This window comes from Chiloscyllium punctatum, chromosome 6 (assembly GCF_047496795.1).
Source record: "Chiloscyllium punctatum isolate Juve2018m chromosome 6, sChiPun1.3, whole genome shotgun sequence".
NCBI classification, from domain to species: domain Eukaryota; kingdom Metazoa; phylum Chordata; class Chondrichthyes; order Orectolobiformes; family Hemiscylliidae; genus Chiloscyllium; species Chiloscyllium punctatum.
This window is the reverse complement of record NC_092744.1, coordinates 20,877,184-20,895,528: the sequence shown is the minus strand read 5'-3', so window position 1 is coordinate 20,895,528 and position 18,345 is coordinate 20,877,184. Positions and strand designations below refer to the sequence as shown.

At 44.0% G+C, this 18,345-nt stretch overlaps 1 protein-coding gene across 2 annotated transcripts in view; it reads right to left on the bottom strand.

Moving 5' to 3' along the window:
* Window positions 1-18,062, bottom strand: part of LOC140478762 (NAD kinase-like) — a 63,930-nt gene extending 45,868 nt beyond the window's left edge. For both annotated transcript variants that reach the window (XM_072572107.1, XM_072572108.1), the window contains exons 1-2: window positions 17,923-18,062; window positions 7,124-7,432 (exon numbers count right to left, since the gene is read on the bottom strand). In XM_072572107.1, coding sequence (XP_072428208.1) covers window positions 7,124-7,428 — 305 coding nt within the window. In that variant the 5' untranslated portion in view covers window positions 7,429-7,432; window positions 17,923-18,062. The remainder of the gene's footprint in view (window positions 1-7,123; window positions 7,433-17,922) is intronic.
* Between the last annotated feature and the right edge of the window lie 283 nt (window positions 18,063-18,345).

Genomic DNA, 18,345 nt, shown 5'->3' with positions numbered 1-18,345 from the left:
GCAGTGGAGGCCCAGTCTCTGGATTTGTTTAAAAAAGAGTTGGATAGAGCTCTCAAGGATAGTGGAATCAAGGGTTATGGAGATAAGGCAGGAACAGGATACGGATTGAGGATGATCAGCCATGATCATATTGAATGGTGGCGCAGGCTCGAAGGGCAGAATGGCCTACTCCTGCACCAATTGTCTATTGGAACCTGCTACCTCAAGGAGTTGGTGAGGAAAATACTGCAGTTGCTACAGAGAGGAAGCTAGTTAAGAACAACAGATGGGAATACTTGTAATGTGTGTAATTTTTTAAACACTCAGACTGTAAGTAGGATTGCAAAAGAAAAAAACAAAACCGCAATCCTGACATTAATGCTGGATACTCATAGAACTATCAAGCTGTATAGCACAAACAGACTCTTCATTCCAATTTGTCCATGCTGACCAGATATCCTAAATTAATCCTAAATTAATAAATTAATCCAGATGGATGGATAATGTTTTAACTGTACCAGTCTCAACTACTTCAGCAGCAACCTCATTCCATACATGCACCAATGAAAACATTGTCCACCAGGTTGCCATCCAAACACCCAACCCTGCCCCCCACCCTCCAATCCCAGATTTCCACGAGGTAGGCGAGTCCAGAATAAGACCCTGGTCATTCACTCCACCCATGCCACTGAGGATTTCACAAACCTTTAAATCACCCCTCAGCCTCCAATGTCAAAAGTGAACTTGCATTTAAAAAGCAGGAAACAAACTTCAGAATCACAGAGCTGTTATGGTGGAGAACGAGGCCACCTGGCCCTTTGTGCATTAGCCTACTCAAACAAGAATCATTAAATAGCGCCAATATCCTGCACTTACACAACATTTCTATCCAAATTATCATCCATATCTCAATTCAGCCATGACAAGACCACATTCTCAAGCATTGCATTCTCTACTCAAACTATTGCTTCTTCCTCACATTACCTTGCTTCTTTTGAAGGACACTTTACATCTGTGCCCGCTCATTCAATCCAGCTGGCTCATGATTTTGAAAACCTCTACCAATCTCAGTTGAGCATTGTTCTCCCTAGAGAACAATCTCAAATTTCTTCATTCTATCATCAAAACTGAAGTTTCTTACTCCTTGTACCATTTTTATAAATTGCTTCTAAACTTTCCCCATGCTTTCATACCTTTCCTGTAATGAAGCACTCAAAACCATACAAAACACACCAGCTGAGATCTAACAAGTGTCTTATACAAATTAAAGATCTATAATACAGTAAGACAGCATAAATAGGCTATTTAGCCCATCAAATCTGCTCCATCATTCAATGAGATGATGGCTGATCTGATCATCCACTCCATTTTCCTGCCTTTTCTCCTTGACTCACTTACTAATTAAAAATCTCTCTCAGCCTTGAATATACTTAAATGACCCAGCCACAACAGTCCACTGTGGTAAAGAATTCTAGATTTACCATGCACAGAAGACATTCCTCTTAATCTTTACCCTAAATGTGCAACCTCTCAGGTCCTAGACCCTGCCACAAGGGGAAAGAAACTGTCTGCATCTGTACGGTCAAATGTTCCAAGAATCTCAAGAGTCAGCGATGTACAGCATGGACATGCAATTCAGGTCCATGCCGACCAGATATCCCAACCCAATCTAGTCCCACATGCCAGCACATGGCCCATATCCCTCCAAACCCTTCCTATTCATATACCCATCCAAATGCCTTTTAAAATGTTGCAATTGTACCAGCCTCCACCACTTCCTCTGGCAGCTCATTCCATACACGTACCACTCTGAAAAAGTTGCCCCTTAGGTCTCTTTTATATCTTTCCCCTCTCACCATAAACCTATGCCCTCTAGTTCTGGACTCCCTGACCCCAGGGAAAAGAGTTTGTCTATTTATCCTATCCATGCCCCTCAATTTTGTAAACCTCTATAAGGTCACGTCTCAGCCTCCGACGCTCCAGGGAAAACAGCCCCAGCCTGTTCAGCCTCTCCCTATAGCTCAAATCATCCAACCCAGGCAACAATATGGAGTATAGTCCCAGTCTACTCAACCTCCCTACATATGACAGTCTCTCCACACCAGGTGAACCTTCTCTGGGCTGCCTCAAATGGCAGTATATCTTTCTTTAGAGAAAGGGCCAAACATTGCTCAATCTTCCAACTGGACTGACCAGAGCCTTGAAACGTTTTCACAAAGCATCCCTACTTACATTCTGTATTCCCTTTGAAATAAATGCTAACATTCCATTTGCCTTCCCCATTACTCATCCCCCAACTGGAGGTTGGCTAACATGGTGCCACTGTTCAAGAAAGGCAGTAAGGACAAGCCAGGGAACTACAGATCACTGAGCCTGATCTCAGTGGTGGGCAAGTTGTTGGAGGGAATCCTGAGGGACAGGATGTACATGTATTTGGAAAGGCAAGGACTGATTAGGGATAGTCAACATGGCTTTGTGCGTGGGAAATCATGTCTCACAAACTTGATTGAGATTTTTGAAGTAACAAAGAGGATTGATGAAGGCAGAACGGTAGATGTGATCTATATGGACATCAGCAAGGCGTTTGGCAAGGTTCCCCATGGGAAACTGGTTAGCAAAGTTAGATCTCATGGAATACAGTGAGAACTAGCCATTTGGATACAGAACTGGCTCAAAAGGTAGAAGACAGAGGGTGGTGGTGGAGGGTTGTTTTTCAGACTGGAGGCCTGTGACCAATGGAGTGCCACAAGGATCAGTGCTGGATCCGCTATTTTTCATTTATATAAATGATTTGGATGGGAGCACAAGAGGTACAGTTAGTAAGTTTGCAGATGACACCAAAACTGGAGGTGTAGAGGACAGCGAAGGTTATCTCAGGTTACAATGGGATCTTGATCAGATGGGCCAATGGGCTGAGAAGTGGCAGATGGAGTGTGAGGTGTTGCATTTTTGGAAAGCAAATCTTAAGCAGGACTTATACACTTAATGGCAAGGTCCTAGGGAGTGTTGCTGAACAAAAAGACTCCTTGGGTGCAGGTTCATAGCTCCTTCAAAGTGGAGTCGCAGGTAGATAGGATAGTGAAGGCAGCATTTGGTATGCTTTCCTTTATTGGTCAGAGGATAGAGTACAGGAGTTGGGAAGTCATGTTTCGGCTGTACAGGACATTCGTTAGGCCACTGTTATAATATTGCATGCAATTCTGGTCTCCTTCCTATCTGAGAGATGTTGTGAAACTTGAAAGGGTTCAGAAAAGATTTACAAGGATGTTGCCAGGGTTGGAGGATTTGAGCTATAGGGAGAGGCTGAATAGGCTGGGGCTGTTTTCCATGCAACGGAGGCTGAGGGGTGACCTTATAGAGGTTTATAAAATCATAAGGGGCATGGATAGGACAGACAGACAAAGTCTTTTTCCATCTAGTCCAGAACTAGATGGCATAGGTTTAGGGCGAGAGGGGAAAGATATAAAAGAGACCCAAGAGCAACTTTTTCACGCAGAGGGTGGTACGTGTATGGAATGAGCTGCCAGAGGATGTGGAGGAGGCTGGTACAATCGCAACAGTTAAAAGGCATCTGGATGGGAATACGAAGAGTTTTGAGGGATATGGGCCGGGTGCTGGCAGGTGGGACTAGATTGGGTTGGGATATCTGGTCTGCATGGACGAGTTGGACCAAAGGGTCTGTTTCCATGCTGTACATCTCTGACTCTACTCACTGAATGTGGATGCTAGCTTTTTGTGTTTCATGAATAAGCTCTCAAATCCCTTTATTCTGTTTTTGGCACTTTCTTCATTTAAGTAATATTTAGTTCCTCTATTCTTCCTGCCAAAGTGTATAAACTCATTTCTTATACTATATTCCAAAATTCTGCCCACTCAGTTAACCCATCTCTATCCATCCGTACACTCTAAGTCATCCTCACCATTTGCCTCCCCACCTTTTTTTTGTCATCTGCAAACTTAACTATGGCACACTTTCCTCATCCAAGTCATTCATCTATATTGTAAATAACTGTGGCCCCAGTACTGATCCCTCTGTCACACCACTAGTTACACATTGCCATTCTGAAGATGCCAGCCATTCCACCTCCACATCTTCTAATAGTTAGCCAATCCTCTATTCATGCTAATAGAGCATCACCAACAGCATGCTAATCTCCTTGCTCTTGTACTCTACACTCTAATTATAAAGACAAAAACACCACGTTTTAGTAACTGCTGTTTCCACCAGTCATCCTTGGTCTAGGTACATATATACTCAGGGTGCTCTGCTCCAGCATCCCCTTTGGAATTGTGCCCATTTTATATGATCTCTCAATATTCTTCCTACCGTAGAACAAAACTTCATACTTCTCTGCATTGAACTTCATCTGCCATCTACCTACCCACTCCACCAACTTGTCAATGTCCTTCTGGAGTTCCACGCTGACCTCTCAGTTTACAATTCTTCCAAGATTTGCAAAATCTACAAACTTTGAAATTATTCCCTGCATGTCAAGATGCAGTCATTAATATATTATCAGGAAAAGCAAGCATCCCACAATTGTGTCCAGGAGAACTCCACTGTATACCTTCCTCCAGCCTGAAAATCAGTTTCCTATCAATCAGCCAATTTTTTAATCCACCTTTCTACTTTTTAGCATGGCCTATAACGTTTCTCATAAGTCTGTTGTGTGTCAAATGCCTTCTGGAAATCCACATATACCACATCAATACTACTACTCTCATCAATCCCTTCTGTTTTCTTTCTATAAAACTCCAAGTTAGTTAAACACAACTGTCCTTTAGAAAGCGATGCTGACTCTTCCTTATCAACTTGATTTTTACCATGTGACTATTAATTCTATCCAGAATAACAGTTTCCAGAAGCTTCCCCAACACTCAAATTAAACCAACTGGTTTGTAATTGCAAAGATTATCTCTCAACTCTTCCTGAATAAGACCATAATGTTAGTAACTCTCCAGTCTTCTGGCACCTCCTCCAAATCCAGAGAAGATTGAATGATTTTCACCAGTTAACCTGTAATTTTGACTCACTTCTTTCAAAATCTTGAATATTTTTAAACTTTTAGATATTAATCAAGTTAAATTTTATATTACTTCAGCTATGGTGGATGCAAATGAACCAAACACAAAAGCATTACAGTACAAATTAGCAGCAAATCAGACCTCTACTTCTGCTTATTTATGGCCAATCTTATTTCACCATTTCAAAATATCACCAAATCCTATAGCTGATTACCTATTTCTAAAGTTATGTTATGAAATTTAAGGAGTGTACTGTACCTTTAAGAGAGCATAAATGCTGTTCTGCACTACGAGCTTATAAACACCTGTGTATATGACTAGATAACAGTCTCTGTACTAAAAAATTGAAAACATGTAACATTTGGCTGTGAAATAGATACCAGAGTTGGTTGCTGTTTGGAGAACAATTCTATTTTAACCAGTTTAAAATTATGCCCCAGGATACTAAACATCGAACTGAATTTTAATTTGTTTTTACCAACATCGAACCAATGAGACAATCCAATGTTGGGGATAAAAAGGCAGGCATTTTGAAAATTAGACTCAGCAACTGCCATCAAGAGAGAGACCCAAGACAATGAAACACTCTCTCGCAGAGGGAACTTTTCATATGAAACATCTTCACCGTAAAAAGAAAGACGACAACCCAGAGAATTCTTCAGATGCAAGACAAAAGACACCGAAGACTACAGCCGCTGTATGGTATTAAAATTACATCAACTTAATATTTAAAAGTGTTTTATTGGAACAGTATATTATTGAGTTGAAGGCAGGTAATAAGCAGTTAAGAGAAGGGGGGGGAGTTTAGACTTGTGAATAGCTGTTGTTTAATGCTCACTTTTAGAATTAAAGAAAATAACAATACATTCTTTAAATATGTTGTAACTATACCAGCCTATGCAACTTTCCGTCAGCTCCACCTTCTGCGTGAAGAGGTTGCCCTTTCAGTCTCTTTTAAATTGCTCCCCTCTCAACTTAGACCTATGCTCTCTAGGTTTGGACTCCTCTACCTTGGGGAAACTACCTTAGCTATTCACCCTTTCCATGCACCTCGTGATTTTATAAATCTGTTTAAGGTCACTCCTCAAACGCAGACGCTCTAGGGAAACTAACCCCAACCTATTCAGCCTCTCCTTAGAGCTCAAACCCTCCAACCCCAGCAACATCCTTGTAAGTCTTTACTGAACCCTTTCAACTTTAACAACATCCTTTATCAGAGTTCAATATTCACAGATTGGAATTTTTAAAAAAGAAAACATGCAACAGTGAATCAGATGTTGTTATCCATTTACATTACCTTAAAAATAATCAATATTTCTGCTTCCATCACTCTTTGGGGAATAGTTCCAAAGAATCACAAAACTCCAAAAACAATTTTTACACCTCTTCTTAACTGGGAAAACTTTTTTTTAAAACTAAGTCTCGAAGCTCCAGTCTCTCCTAAGAGGAAAGATCCTTCCAGTATCTCCACTCTAGTTCTTTTATCAATTACCTCAAGTTACAATTTACACAACACCAGGTTATAATGCAACAGGTTTAATTGGAAGCACTAACTTTCAGAGCACCACTCCTTCATCAGGTGGCTGTGGAGTGCACAATTGTAAGACCCAATTTATAGCAAAAGTTTACAGAGTGCACTTTACAACTGTAAACTTTTGCAATAGATTCTATGTCTTACAATTATGCACTCCACAACCACCTGAAGAAGGAGCGGCACTCTGAAAGCTAGTGCTTTCAATTAAATCTGTTGGACAAAAACCTGGTGTTGTGTGATTTGTAACTTGGTACATTCCAGTCCAACACTGGCATCTCCAAATCATGACCTAAAATGTAGGTCCTCATAAAAACTATTCCAGCAAAATACCTGGTATCTTTGAACATTTACTGAACTTCCACTTCTCTGCTCCCAAAAACAATCCCAATTTCAAATCTCTTCATATAAAGAGGTCATCTCAGTAATTCCAGTAACGCTTCTCTGCGCCATTTTCAAAGCCAAAGCACTGGTTGTTCCAGGTGGGTGATATTATTTCCACAGGATATCAATATATTGACTGTTCCTAAAGGGCGAGGGTGCTGACCATGTCTGCAGAGAGTGAAGAGTTAAGTACCATTACTGTACCTGTGTCCAACCTTTCGATGGGTCTTACTTTTCCGTGGAGATTTTTCTACCTGCTCCCGTCTCTTGGGTGACAGTTGGTCCCGTTTCTTCAATGAGACAGATTCCTGTTTTTCATCAGTTGGCATGGATGCTTGTGCTCCCTTCTTGTATGATCGCCCACATCGGCTACGTTCCCACACCTCTTCACCCGGACAGGCCTTGAGTTCAGGCTGGGATTGGGGTTGAGGCTGAGACCTAGTCTCTGAGGGGTTTTGGGGCATTTCTGCCCCATTCAGAGCACTGCCATTATCTGCTGCATCCATCATAAAACTATTGAGGAAGAAAAAAATACAAAATACAAAATACAAAAGAAAAATGACTGACAAATAAATGAAAATAATTTAGATCAATACTTGCACTACACAAAAATATGCAATTCAAATTGAATACATCACAACTAACATTAGTCTGGTGATAATATTGCTGCCCCTACATCAGAAGGTCAACCAGAGTGAAAATATCCAAATGAATGAGGTAAGAATCTGACCTTTACCAGGATATTTGCGCTTGTGATATTTGGCTACTGGTTCAGTTGCTGTGATCTTGCCTCAGTTCAACCTCAATAGCCCAGCATGTAGAGAGCATAGCATCAGCTGTTAGTTGATTCCTGTTCTGCCTGCATGATGACTACAAGTAGCAAGATCTAAAGTGTAAGGGTAGCTGGGGTTCCTACACAATGTTAAAGACCACATGGAGAAAAAAAAATTAAAGATTAGAAAATCAGAGTGGCATAGTGGATCAGTAGTTAGCACTACTGCCTCACAGCTGCAAGGACCCGGGTTCAAATCCGGCTTCAGGCAACTGTCCGTGTAGAGGTTACGCATTCTCCCCACATTTGCATGGGTTTCTTCCGGGTGCTCCGGTTTACTCCAACAGTCCAAAGATGCGCAGGTTAGGTGGATTGACCATGCTAAAATTGTCCCATATAGTGTTCAGGGGAGTGTAGGTTAGATGCATTAGTCAGGAGTAAAAAGAGAGTAGGGGAATGGATCTGAGTGGGTTACTCTTCGGAGGGTCTGTGTGGACATGTTGGGCTGAAGGGCCTGTTTCTACACTGTAGGGATTCTATTCTTTAAAAAAGGTAATAAAAGGAAACCACGTATACTACATCACAACACTAAGATATAGGAACAGAAATAGACTATTCACAATCCTTCAAATCTGCTTCACCAAATCATTGCTGACAGGTCTCTCAACACTATTCTCTTGCCATTGCCCAATAATCCTTGATCCCCTTCCTATCAATAATTTATCTATCACGGTATTAAATACACAGTAGCGTGGCTTCACTACCTTCTACAGCAATGAGTTGCACAGATTCACATCTTCATCTGTTTTAAACGTTTCTCCCTTCATTGAGATTGTGCCCCAAAGTACTCTCTTACTACTGGCCCCTGTGGAACTCTACTAAATCACTGATGACCATCCTGAAAAAAGACCCCTTTATCCTCACTTTGTCTCCTGCAAGTCAGCCAACCCCCATTCCATATTAGTACCTTGCCTCCAACATCATGGACTCCTAGAGTGTGGTTCGAGAAACATATGCAAGTGAGCCAAGTTATGAATTAGACTGTGATAGAAGTTTTTAATTGATTGATTGGTTGGGGGCAAGACAGATGTTTATTATCCCTATCAAAGTATTCTGATGGATATGATGTTAAGCCACTTAATACACTGTAGTTCCTGTGGTGAATATACTCTCAGTGTTGTTAGCGAGAGGAACTCCAGATTTATGAAGCAAAGGAGCAGTAATATATTTCCCCACCAGAATACTATGGCTTAGAAGTGGAATTGTAGGGGTCACATCCCATGCAAAAAAAAAAGTGCCAGAGTAGTTGAGCCTGATATTTCACATATGATCCCAGCTAACAAATCTCAATTCTACATTCCTGCCCTGTCCACTTACCACCTCCAATGATCCCATGAAAGGATCAAATACCTATCTCTCTTGAAGACGTTTAAAAACAAAGGATGCAATTAAAAAGCTTTGTAAGCCTTTTCTGAATCTAGAAATTTCTCCTCACATCAGTGCTTCGTGACTGACCTCATGCCTGGCGACTGTGTCCTGGTTCAAAAATCCACAGCCAGAGGAAAGGTAACCTGACTCTATTGTCATGTCCCTTCAGAATCAACTAAATCACATCTCATTTTTCTGAACTCAGAATTGGAGACCCAATTTACTGAATCTCACCTTCTCATTCCGAGAGCAGCTTGCTGTCCCCGATTCTCCATTCAGGTAGTTCAGATTGTGGCTTTTCAGCTGGTCTCGAACAAGACTAAGCTCACTGCTGCAGTATCACTTACAAAAGTTATATACACACTGCAGCCATGATGCACTGGTGAGTCATGCGAACACATGAATGGGAAACCAAAACAAGCACGCTACTTTGTCCTGGAAGGTGAATTGCTTCAGATTTTTTGATATTCTCTCAGTTTGGTCAGTTTTCCACTTTGTCTGGTAGGTGGCAGTGTTGCGACTATACTGGGACAGTTTAGTCTAGATACAGCTAGCTCTGGGGAGCACATTATCAGCACTACCAGTTGTTTTTTCCCCCACAGCCTTTGCTTTGAGTGATCCATTTAGGGTGATAAGATTAGGTTGAAGACTGGCTTCTGTAATGATGGTACTTTAGAAGGAAGAAATTGGATCACTTTTTCAAAACTTCCACCAAAAAGATTGTGTGTTTGTTTTTGGTGCTATTTTGCTTGGCTGTGCTATTAGAGCTTTGAGATGCTTATAGAACTTCTAGTTAGTTATTTAACTGTCTATAAGTAAACAAAATTCACTGCAGAAACTTTGATCAGCACCATGATTGTAAGAATACTTAGCTATGACTAAGGAGAGCTATGAGGATGTTGCTACAGTTATTGAACATCCATGTAGTCTTGCTCAGTAGCTTCACAAGGTTGGTTGTGCTTAGGTAGATACACGAAGAAAGTGTGGACTGCAGATGTTGGAGATCAGAGTTGAGACAAGCGTATGGTGCTGAAAAAGCACAGCAGGTCATGCAGTATCAGAGGAGCAGGAGAAATCGATGTTTCAGGCAGGAGCCCTTCATTCCTGGATTAGTGCTGGATTTATCCCCTTTGCATGCTGGTATTGCCACAAAACACAATCTTCCCAAGTCTTGTGCAGTGGTCATTCCTACCAAGTTCATCATGGACTGATGCACCTGCAATAACGGTGTGACACACTGTCTCCCTTTGCACTGTTCTGCAGTTGATGATATTTTGGTTTGTGCTTTATCTGCATCGCCCCATGGTAGCCCTATGAGGAGCAAGGAGCTCCTCGTAACATTGATCAAGTGATCATTGGAGCACTCCAGCTTCTCCTCATATCGAGCAAGACAAGGCACACCCAGTCCTCACTGGTTCTGTTTCTAGCTAATATTTTGGGACATGTCAAGGTTGGGACACCATTCAACAACAAGTCATATCTGCACTCAAATCTTCCACTTCACAGCTAATCCCCAGGAATTACATTGGAGATGTCCTGTCCCACCAGATATCATAATAGTTGGCACAATGATGTACAATTGGGAAGGACTGGCCCCGGGAGTCATTTATGAAGTCTCATCAGATAAAATTTCAAAGGAAACCTGTGGATTAGCATCCACCATCCTCCCTCAGCTAAATAATGTTGAACATACTTGGTATATTGAATGTCACAAAAGGTAGGGGAATTCAGTGTGACAAAGTAACATTATAGCATTACTCTTGACTGAGCTGACGAAGTCCTCAAAGTCACAGCTGATCGGTGATGTGGGGGCAAAAATCAAGGGAAGAACCCTCCTAACCTCATCTTCATTTGTACAATGCAACAATCAGCAACAGACATTCCCACATCAGACCTTATGGTGCAGTGAAGATGGAAGGTGCTTGCAGCAGCAGGATGGTTCTAGTCATTGTGGCTCAACACATTAGAATTCTAATCTGCCACCCAGTAAAGATATGTCACACCCAGGGGTATTCGTCAAATCCACACAGAAAAAAATAAAACCAGAGTCAAAACAGCAACATATGCAAAAATGATCACTGTCGTCCCGTTTCCCTATCTCATATCAGACGAAGCAAACACTCAGAGAGAGAGAGAGACAGACTGCAAGAGGGAGAGAGACCAAATTATTTGACTCAATCATATGGCTTTGATGACTGTGCTTCAAATATTTGGATATTCAAGAAATATAAATACATTTCAATTTAATCATGATAACATATCTGAAACTGTCACAAGTGGGTGACTGAAACAAGATGCCTTCAACCCAGACAAGTGTTAAGGTCGCCAGATGGCCCCATACCATGTACAATCTACCTCAATAGTCAATTGCCTTTTGAATGGTTTTTAATATTTGTACCAAACAAAAAAAAACTCTAACCTAAAGTTGACTCTGCACAAAAAAAATGAACTAGGCAAAAGCGAGGACTGCAGATGCTAGAAATCAGAGTCTAGATTAGAGTGTTGCTGGAAAAGCACAGCTGGTCAGACAGCATCAGAGGAGCAGGAAAATTGACGTTTCGGGCCAAAGCCCTTAATCAGAAACTGACCAATAGAACACTACAGTGCAGTACAGGCCCTTTGGCCCTCTGTTGTGCTGACCTGTGAAACCAATCTGAAGCCCATCTGACCTACACAATTCCATTTTCATCCAAATGGCTATCCAATGGCAATTTAAATGCCCTTAAAGTTGGCGACTCTACTACTGTTGCAGGCAGTGCATCCCATGCCCCTACTACTGAGTAAAGAAACTACCTCTGACATCTGTCCTACGTCTATCACCCCTCAATTTAAAGCTATGTCGTCTCATGCTCGTCATCACCATCAAAAGGGCTCTCACTAGCCACCCTATCTAACCCTCTGATTATCTTGTACGTCTCAATTAAGTCACCTCAACCTTCTTCTCTCCAAGGAAGACAGCCTTTCCTCATATGACCTTCCCTCCATAACAGGCAAGATCCTAGTAAAGCTCCTCTGAACACATTCCAAAACTTCCACATCCTTCTTATAATGCAGTGACCAGAACTGTATGCAATACTCCAAGCACCAGAGTTCAGTACAGCTGCAGCATTACCTCATGGTTCCAAAACTCAATCCCTCGACTAACAAAAGGTAACACATTGGTAGAGTTGTTAAGATGGCCTACAATCTGGGTGGCAACTTTCAGGGATGTGCATGGACACTAAGATTTCTCTGCTCATCTACACTACTAAGAATCTTACCATTAGCCCAGTACTCTGCATTCCTGTTGCTCCTTCCAAAGTGAATTACTTCACGCTGTTCTGCATTAAACTCCATTTACCACCTCTCAGCCCAGCATACTGCACTATCGACAATTCTACCAACCTTAAATGTCATCTGCAAATTTACTAACCCATCCTTCTATGCCCTCATCCAGGTAGTTTATAAAAAATGACAAATAGCAGTGAATCCAAAACAGATCCTTCTAGTACCCCATTAGTTACTGGACTCCAGGATAAACATTTCCCAATCGCCACAGTCCTCTTTTAGCTAGCTAATTTCTGATCCAAACTGCTGAATCACTCAATCCATGCCTCCGTATTTGTTCAATAGCCTACCATGGGGAACCTTATCAAATGCCTTACTGAAATCCAAATACCATTAAACTCATCTACCTGTTTGATTACCTTCTCAAAGTCCTCTAAAGTTTGTGAGGCATGACCAACCCTTCACAAAACAGGACTGACTATCCCTAATCAACTTTGTCCTTTCTGGATGATTATAAAAGATTATAAATCTTTTCCAACACACTAACCACAACCGAAGTAAGGTTCACTAGTTTGTGATTACCAGTGTTGTCACGACTCCTTTTCTTGGAGAACAATACGATCCTCAATTTGGAGATGACTGCAGGGTTGCTGCCTATTCTGCAAGTCACTCCCAATCTCTTCAATTCTGCAGCCAAGAAACTCAACCTGTCCTTGAATGTTGCCAAAACAAAATTCATATCAACCCAGTCCTGTTCAGCTAAATATTCCACATTCCAAACAAAATGTTCAAGGAGACACCCTGGACTATGTTGACCACTTCCTGTATCTTGGCAGCAACATCGCTGAAAATGTCAGCATTGATAAGATCCAACTACCAGATCAAGCATTGCCAATCCAGCTTTCTACAAGCTACAACAGTAAGTGTTGACAGAGACAGAAAAATCCCAGTATTCAGCAGGTGTCATCATTGCACTCCAGTACCATAATGATGGTGCATCAGCAACAAAAGCATTACAGAAATTCCACCAGCAATGCCTCCACTTTATCTCCCAGATTCAAATGATCCTTTTAACAAACACTCACACCCTTTTGATATAACTTCACAAATATTCAGAACAAAACACTCCTGAAAAATCAACTAAAATGAACAGAACATTTGGACTCACTCACCAAGTGATGAGTCCTGCCCTCTAGATAACAAGGCCCATTTTGAAGAAAGACCAAAGTGAAGCATAGCTGTTTTTACTTCTCTCTCTCTCTCGATGCTACTAAAATACTGCATATGTGTTCCAACACCCAAGGAATTAAACAAGTACGGCAAATGTTAGAGATCTGAAGTAATATCCCATAGAAGATTCATAAGAGACTTAATGTTTACTTTGCCTCTCTTTAGAGGCTGCCAGAGCTGAAAATGTGTTGGTGGAAAAGCACAGCAGGTCAGGCAGCATCCAAGGAGCAGGAGAATCGATGTTTCGGGCATGAGCCCTTCTTCAGGAATGAAGAAAGTGTGCCAAGCAGGCCAAGATAAAAGGTAGGGAGGAGGGACTTGGGGGAGGGGCATTGGAAATGCGATAAGTAGAAGGAGGTTAAGGTGAGGGCAATAGGCTGGAGTGGGGTGGGACAGAGGGGTCAGGAAGAAGATTGCAGGTTAGGAAGGCGGTGCTGAGTTTGAGGGTTGAGTCTCAGACAAGATGGGGGGAGGAGAATGCGGAAACTGGAGAAATCTGAGTTCATCCCTTGTGGTTGGAGGGTTCCTAGGTGGAAGATGAGGTTCTCTTCCTCCAGCCGCTGTGTTGCTATGGTCTGGCGATGGAAGAGTCCTTGGTGGAGTGGGAGGGGGAGTTGAAGTGTTGAGCCACAGGGTGGTTGGGTTGGTTGGTCCAGGTGTCCCAGAGGTTTTCTCTGAAACATTCCGCAAGTAGGCGGCCTATCTCCCCAATATAGAGAAGGCCACATCAGGTGCAGCGGATGCAGTAAATGGTGTGTGGAGGAGCAGGTGAATTTGTGGCGGATATGGAAGGATCCCTTGGGGCCTTGGAGGGAAGTAAGGGGGAAGGTGCGGGCGCAAGTTTTGCATTTCTTGCAGTTGCAGGGAAAGGTGCCAGGAGTGGAGGTTGAGTTGGTGGAGGGTGTAGACCTGACGAGGGAGTCACGGAGGGAGTGGTCTTTTCGGAACGCTGATCAGGGAGGGGAGGGAAATATATCCGTGGTGGGGTCCGTTTGGAGGTGGTGGAAATGACGACAAATGATACGATGTATATGGAGGTTGGTGGGGTGGTCGGTGAGGACCAATGGGGTTCTGTCCTGGTGGTGATTGGAGGGGTGGGGCTCAAGGGCGGAGGAGCAGGAAGTGGAGGAGATGCGGTGGAGAGAATCGACGATCACGTCTGGGGGGAAATTGCAGTCTTTGAAGAAGGAGGCCATCTGGGTTGTACGGTTTTGGAACTGGTCCTCCTGGGAGCAGATGCGGCGGAGACGAAGGAATTGGGAATATGGGATGGCGTTTTTACAGGGAGCAGGGTGGGAGGAGGTGTAGTCTGCGTAGCTTTGGGAGTCAGTTGGTTTATAGTAAATGTCCATGTTGATTCGGTCGCCCAAGATAGAAATGGAGAGGTCTAGAAAGGGGAGGGAGTCGTCTGAGACGGTCCAGGTAAATTTGAGGTCAGGATGGAAGGTGTTGGTAAAGTGGATGAACTGTTCAACCTCCTCGTGGGAGCACGAGACAGCGCCGATACAGTCATCGATGTAGCGGAGGAAAAGGTGGGGGGTGGTGCCAGTGTAGCTGCGGAAGATGGACTGTTCCACATATCCTACGAAGAGGCAGGCATAGATGGGGCCCATGCAGGTGCCCATGTCTACTCCTTTGGTTTGGAGGAAGTGAGAGGATTGGAAAGAAGTTGTTCAGAGTGAGGACCAGTTAAGTCAGTCGAAGGACAGTGTCAGTGGAAAGGTACTGGTTGTATGGCGGGAAAGGAAGAAGCAGAGGTCTTTGAGTCCTTCGTGATGGGGGATGGAGGTGTACAGGGACTGGATGTCCATGGTGAAGATAAGGCGTTGGGGACCAGGGAAGTGAAAATCATGGAGGAGGTGGAGAGCGTGGTTGGTGTCCCAAACGTAGGTGGGGAGTTCTTGGACTAAAGGGGGACAGGACCATGTTGAGGTATGCAGAGATGAGTTCGGTGGGGCAGGAGCAGGCTGAGACAATGGGTCGGCCGGGGCAGTCAGGTTTGTGGATTTTGGGTAGGAGGTAGAAACTGGCGGTGCGGGGTTGTGGGACTATGAGATCCCCTGAGGTGATGAGGTTATGGATGGTCCGGGAGATGATGGTTTGGTGGTGGGAGGTGGGGTCATGGTCAAGGGGGCAGTAGGAGGAGGGGTCCACGAGCTGGCAGTTAGCCTCAGCAGTGTAAAGGTCGGTGCGCCAAACTACTACCGCGCCTCCCTTGTCTGCCAGTTTGATAGTGAGGTTGGAACAGAGGGAGTGGAGTGCTGCACGTTCCAAGGGCGAGAGGTTGGAGTGGATGAGAGGTGTGGAGAGGTTGAGGCAGTTAATGTCACGGTGGCAGTTGGCTATGAAGAGATCAAGGGCAGGTAAGAGGCCAGCACGGGGTGTCCAGGTGGATGGGGTGTGTTGGAGGCAGGAGAAAGGGTCGTCAGAGGGTGGGCGAGAATCCTGGTTGAAATAGTAAGCGCGGAGGCGAAGGCGGCGGAAGAATTGTTTGATGCCTTGCTGCGTGTTGAACTCATCAATGCGAGAGCGTAGGGGAATGAAGGTGAGGCCTCTGCAGAGGACTGATCTTTCATCTTCAGAGAGGGGGTAGTTCTGGAGGGATGGTGAAAACACAGCAAAGCTGGGAGCTAGGACCTGGTGTGGGGCTGGAGCTTCCTCCCTCCCCTTCCTACACCTCTCCATTTCTATCTTGGGCGACCGAATCAATATGAACATTTACCATAAACCAACCGACTCCCACAGCTACCCGGACTACACCTCCTCCCATCCTGCTCCTTGTAAAAACACCATCCCATATTCCCAATTCCTTCGTCTCTGCCGCATCTGCTCCCAGGAGGACCAGTTCCAATACCGAACAACCCAGATGGCCTCCTTCTTCAAAGGCCGCAATTTCCCCCCAAAGGTGATTGACGATGCTCTTCACCGCATCTCCTCCACTTCCCGCTCCTCCGCCCTTGAGCCCCACACCTCCAATCGCCACCAGGACAGAACCCCACTGGTCCTCACCTACCACCCCACCAACATTGTATCATCCGTCGTCATTTCCGCCAACTCCAAACAGACCCCACCACCAGGGATATATTTCCCTTCCCTATCAGTGTTCCAAAAAGACCACTCCCTCTGTGACTCCCTTGTCCACATCCCCCACCAAACCAACCTCCACTCCCAGCACCTTCCCCTGCAACTGCAAGAAATGCAAAACTTGTGCCCACATCCCTCCCACCCCCCTTACTTCACTCCTAGGCCCCAAGGAATCCTTCCATATCCGTCACAAATTCATCTGCACCTCCACATACATCATTTACTGCATCCGCTGCACCCGATGTGGCCTCCTCTATATTGGGGAGGCAGGCCGCCTACTTGCTGAACATTTCAGAGAACACCTCTGGGACACCCGGACCAACCAACCCAACCACCCCGTGGCTCAACCCTTCAAGTCCCCTTCCCATTCCACCAAGGACATGCAGGTCCATGGACTCCTCCATCGCCAGACCATAGCAACACGACGGCTGGAGGAAGAGTACCTCATCTTCTGCCTAGGAACCCTCCAACTACAAGGGATGAACTCAGATTTCTCCAGTTTCCTCATTTCCCCTCCCTCCATCTTGTCTGAATCCCAACCCTCGAACTCAGCACCACCTTCCTAACCTGCAATCTTCTTCCTGACCTCTCCGCCCCACACCCACTCCAGCCTATCACCCTCACCTTAACCTCCTTCCACCTATCGCATTTCCAACACCCCTCCCCCAAGTCCCTCCTCCCTACCTTTTATCTTAGTCTGCTTGGCACACTTTCCTCATTCCTGAAGAAGGGCTCATGCCCAAAATGTCAATTTTCCTGCTCCTTGGATGCTGCCTGACCTGCTGCACTTTTCCAGCAACACATTTTCAGCTCTGATCTCCAGCATCTACAGTCCTCACTTTCTCTTAGAGGCTGCCAGACCAAGTTTCTCATATAATTTTATTATTACAGGATATTACAAAGCATTAATAATACATGCAATTGTACCTAGATATGAAAATACTATTAACATTTAAATTTAAAATAAGTATTTTAATTAAAATGAAATTAACATTGTTTCTATTAAGATTATAGGTCAAACAATAACACTAACCACAAATTATAACGTATTCTATAATATTGGAAGTATATTGTATTGGAATATCAATGATTGATAAAATTAAACCTTCTTGACCATTATTTGTTAACATTCATATTAATACATTTCCTGAGCCAGGGGTGAAGGCCTGGTGAAGCCTGTGAAATAAGGAGGGGAAGAGGGAAACTTTCTCCTTCGCTTTACCTGCAGAGCGAGGAGCAGCCAAAGCCGGAAAGCCTGAAACGCGAGAGGAAGGCGAGCCAACCCCGGCTTCACCTTACACCACCCTCCCAGCACCGCAGGCTGTTACTCAGTCCCAGAGAGCGTCACTCCGCCTATTTTAGCGCTCGCCACCCACCCGCCAGTAACGACATCTCTCATTCGCCGCTGTCTCTCCAGTTACAGGATTGGCCAACGTAACCGAGGACGCTGGTTGGTTCATCCAATCCTTTCCTCTGATTGGTTCATCCAATCCTTTCCTCTGATTGGTTCATCCAATTCTTTCCTTTGATTGGTTGAGCGTGCTGAATCCCGAATGGTTCCCGCGCATATGTCGAGCGGACGACTTGGAATGTTTGGTGACGCTAAGTGAGTTTGGGCTTAAACAAGGCGCTGGTGGTTACAAAT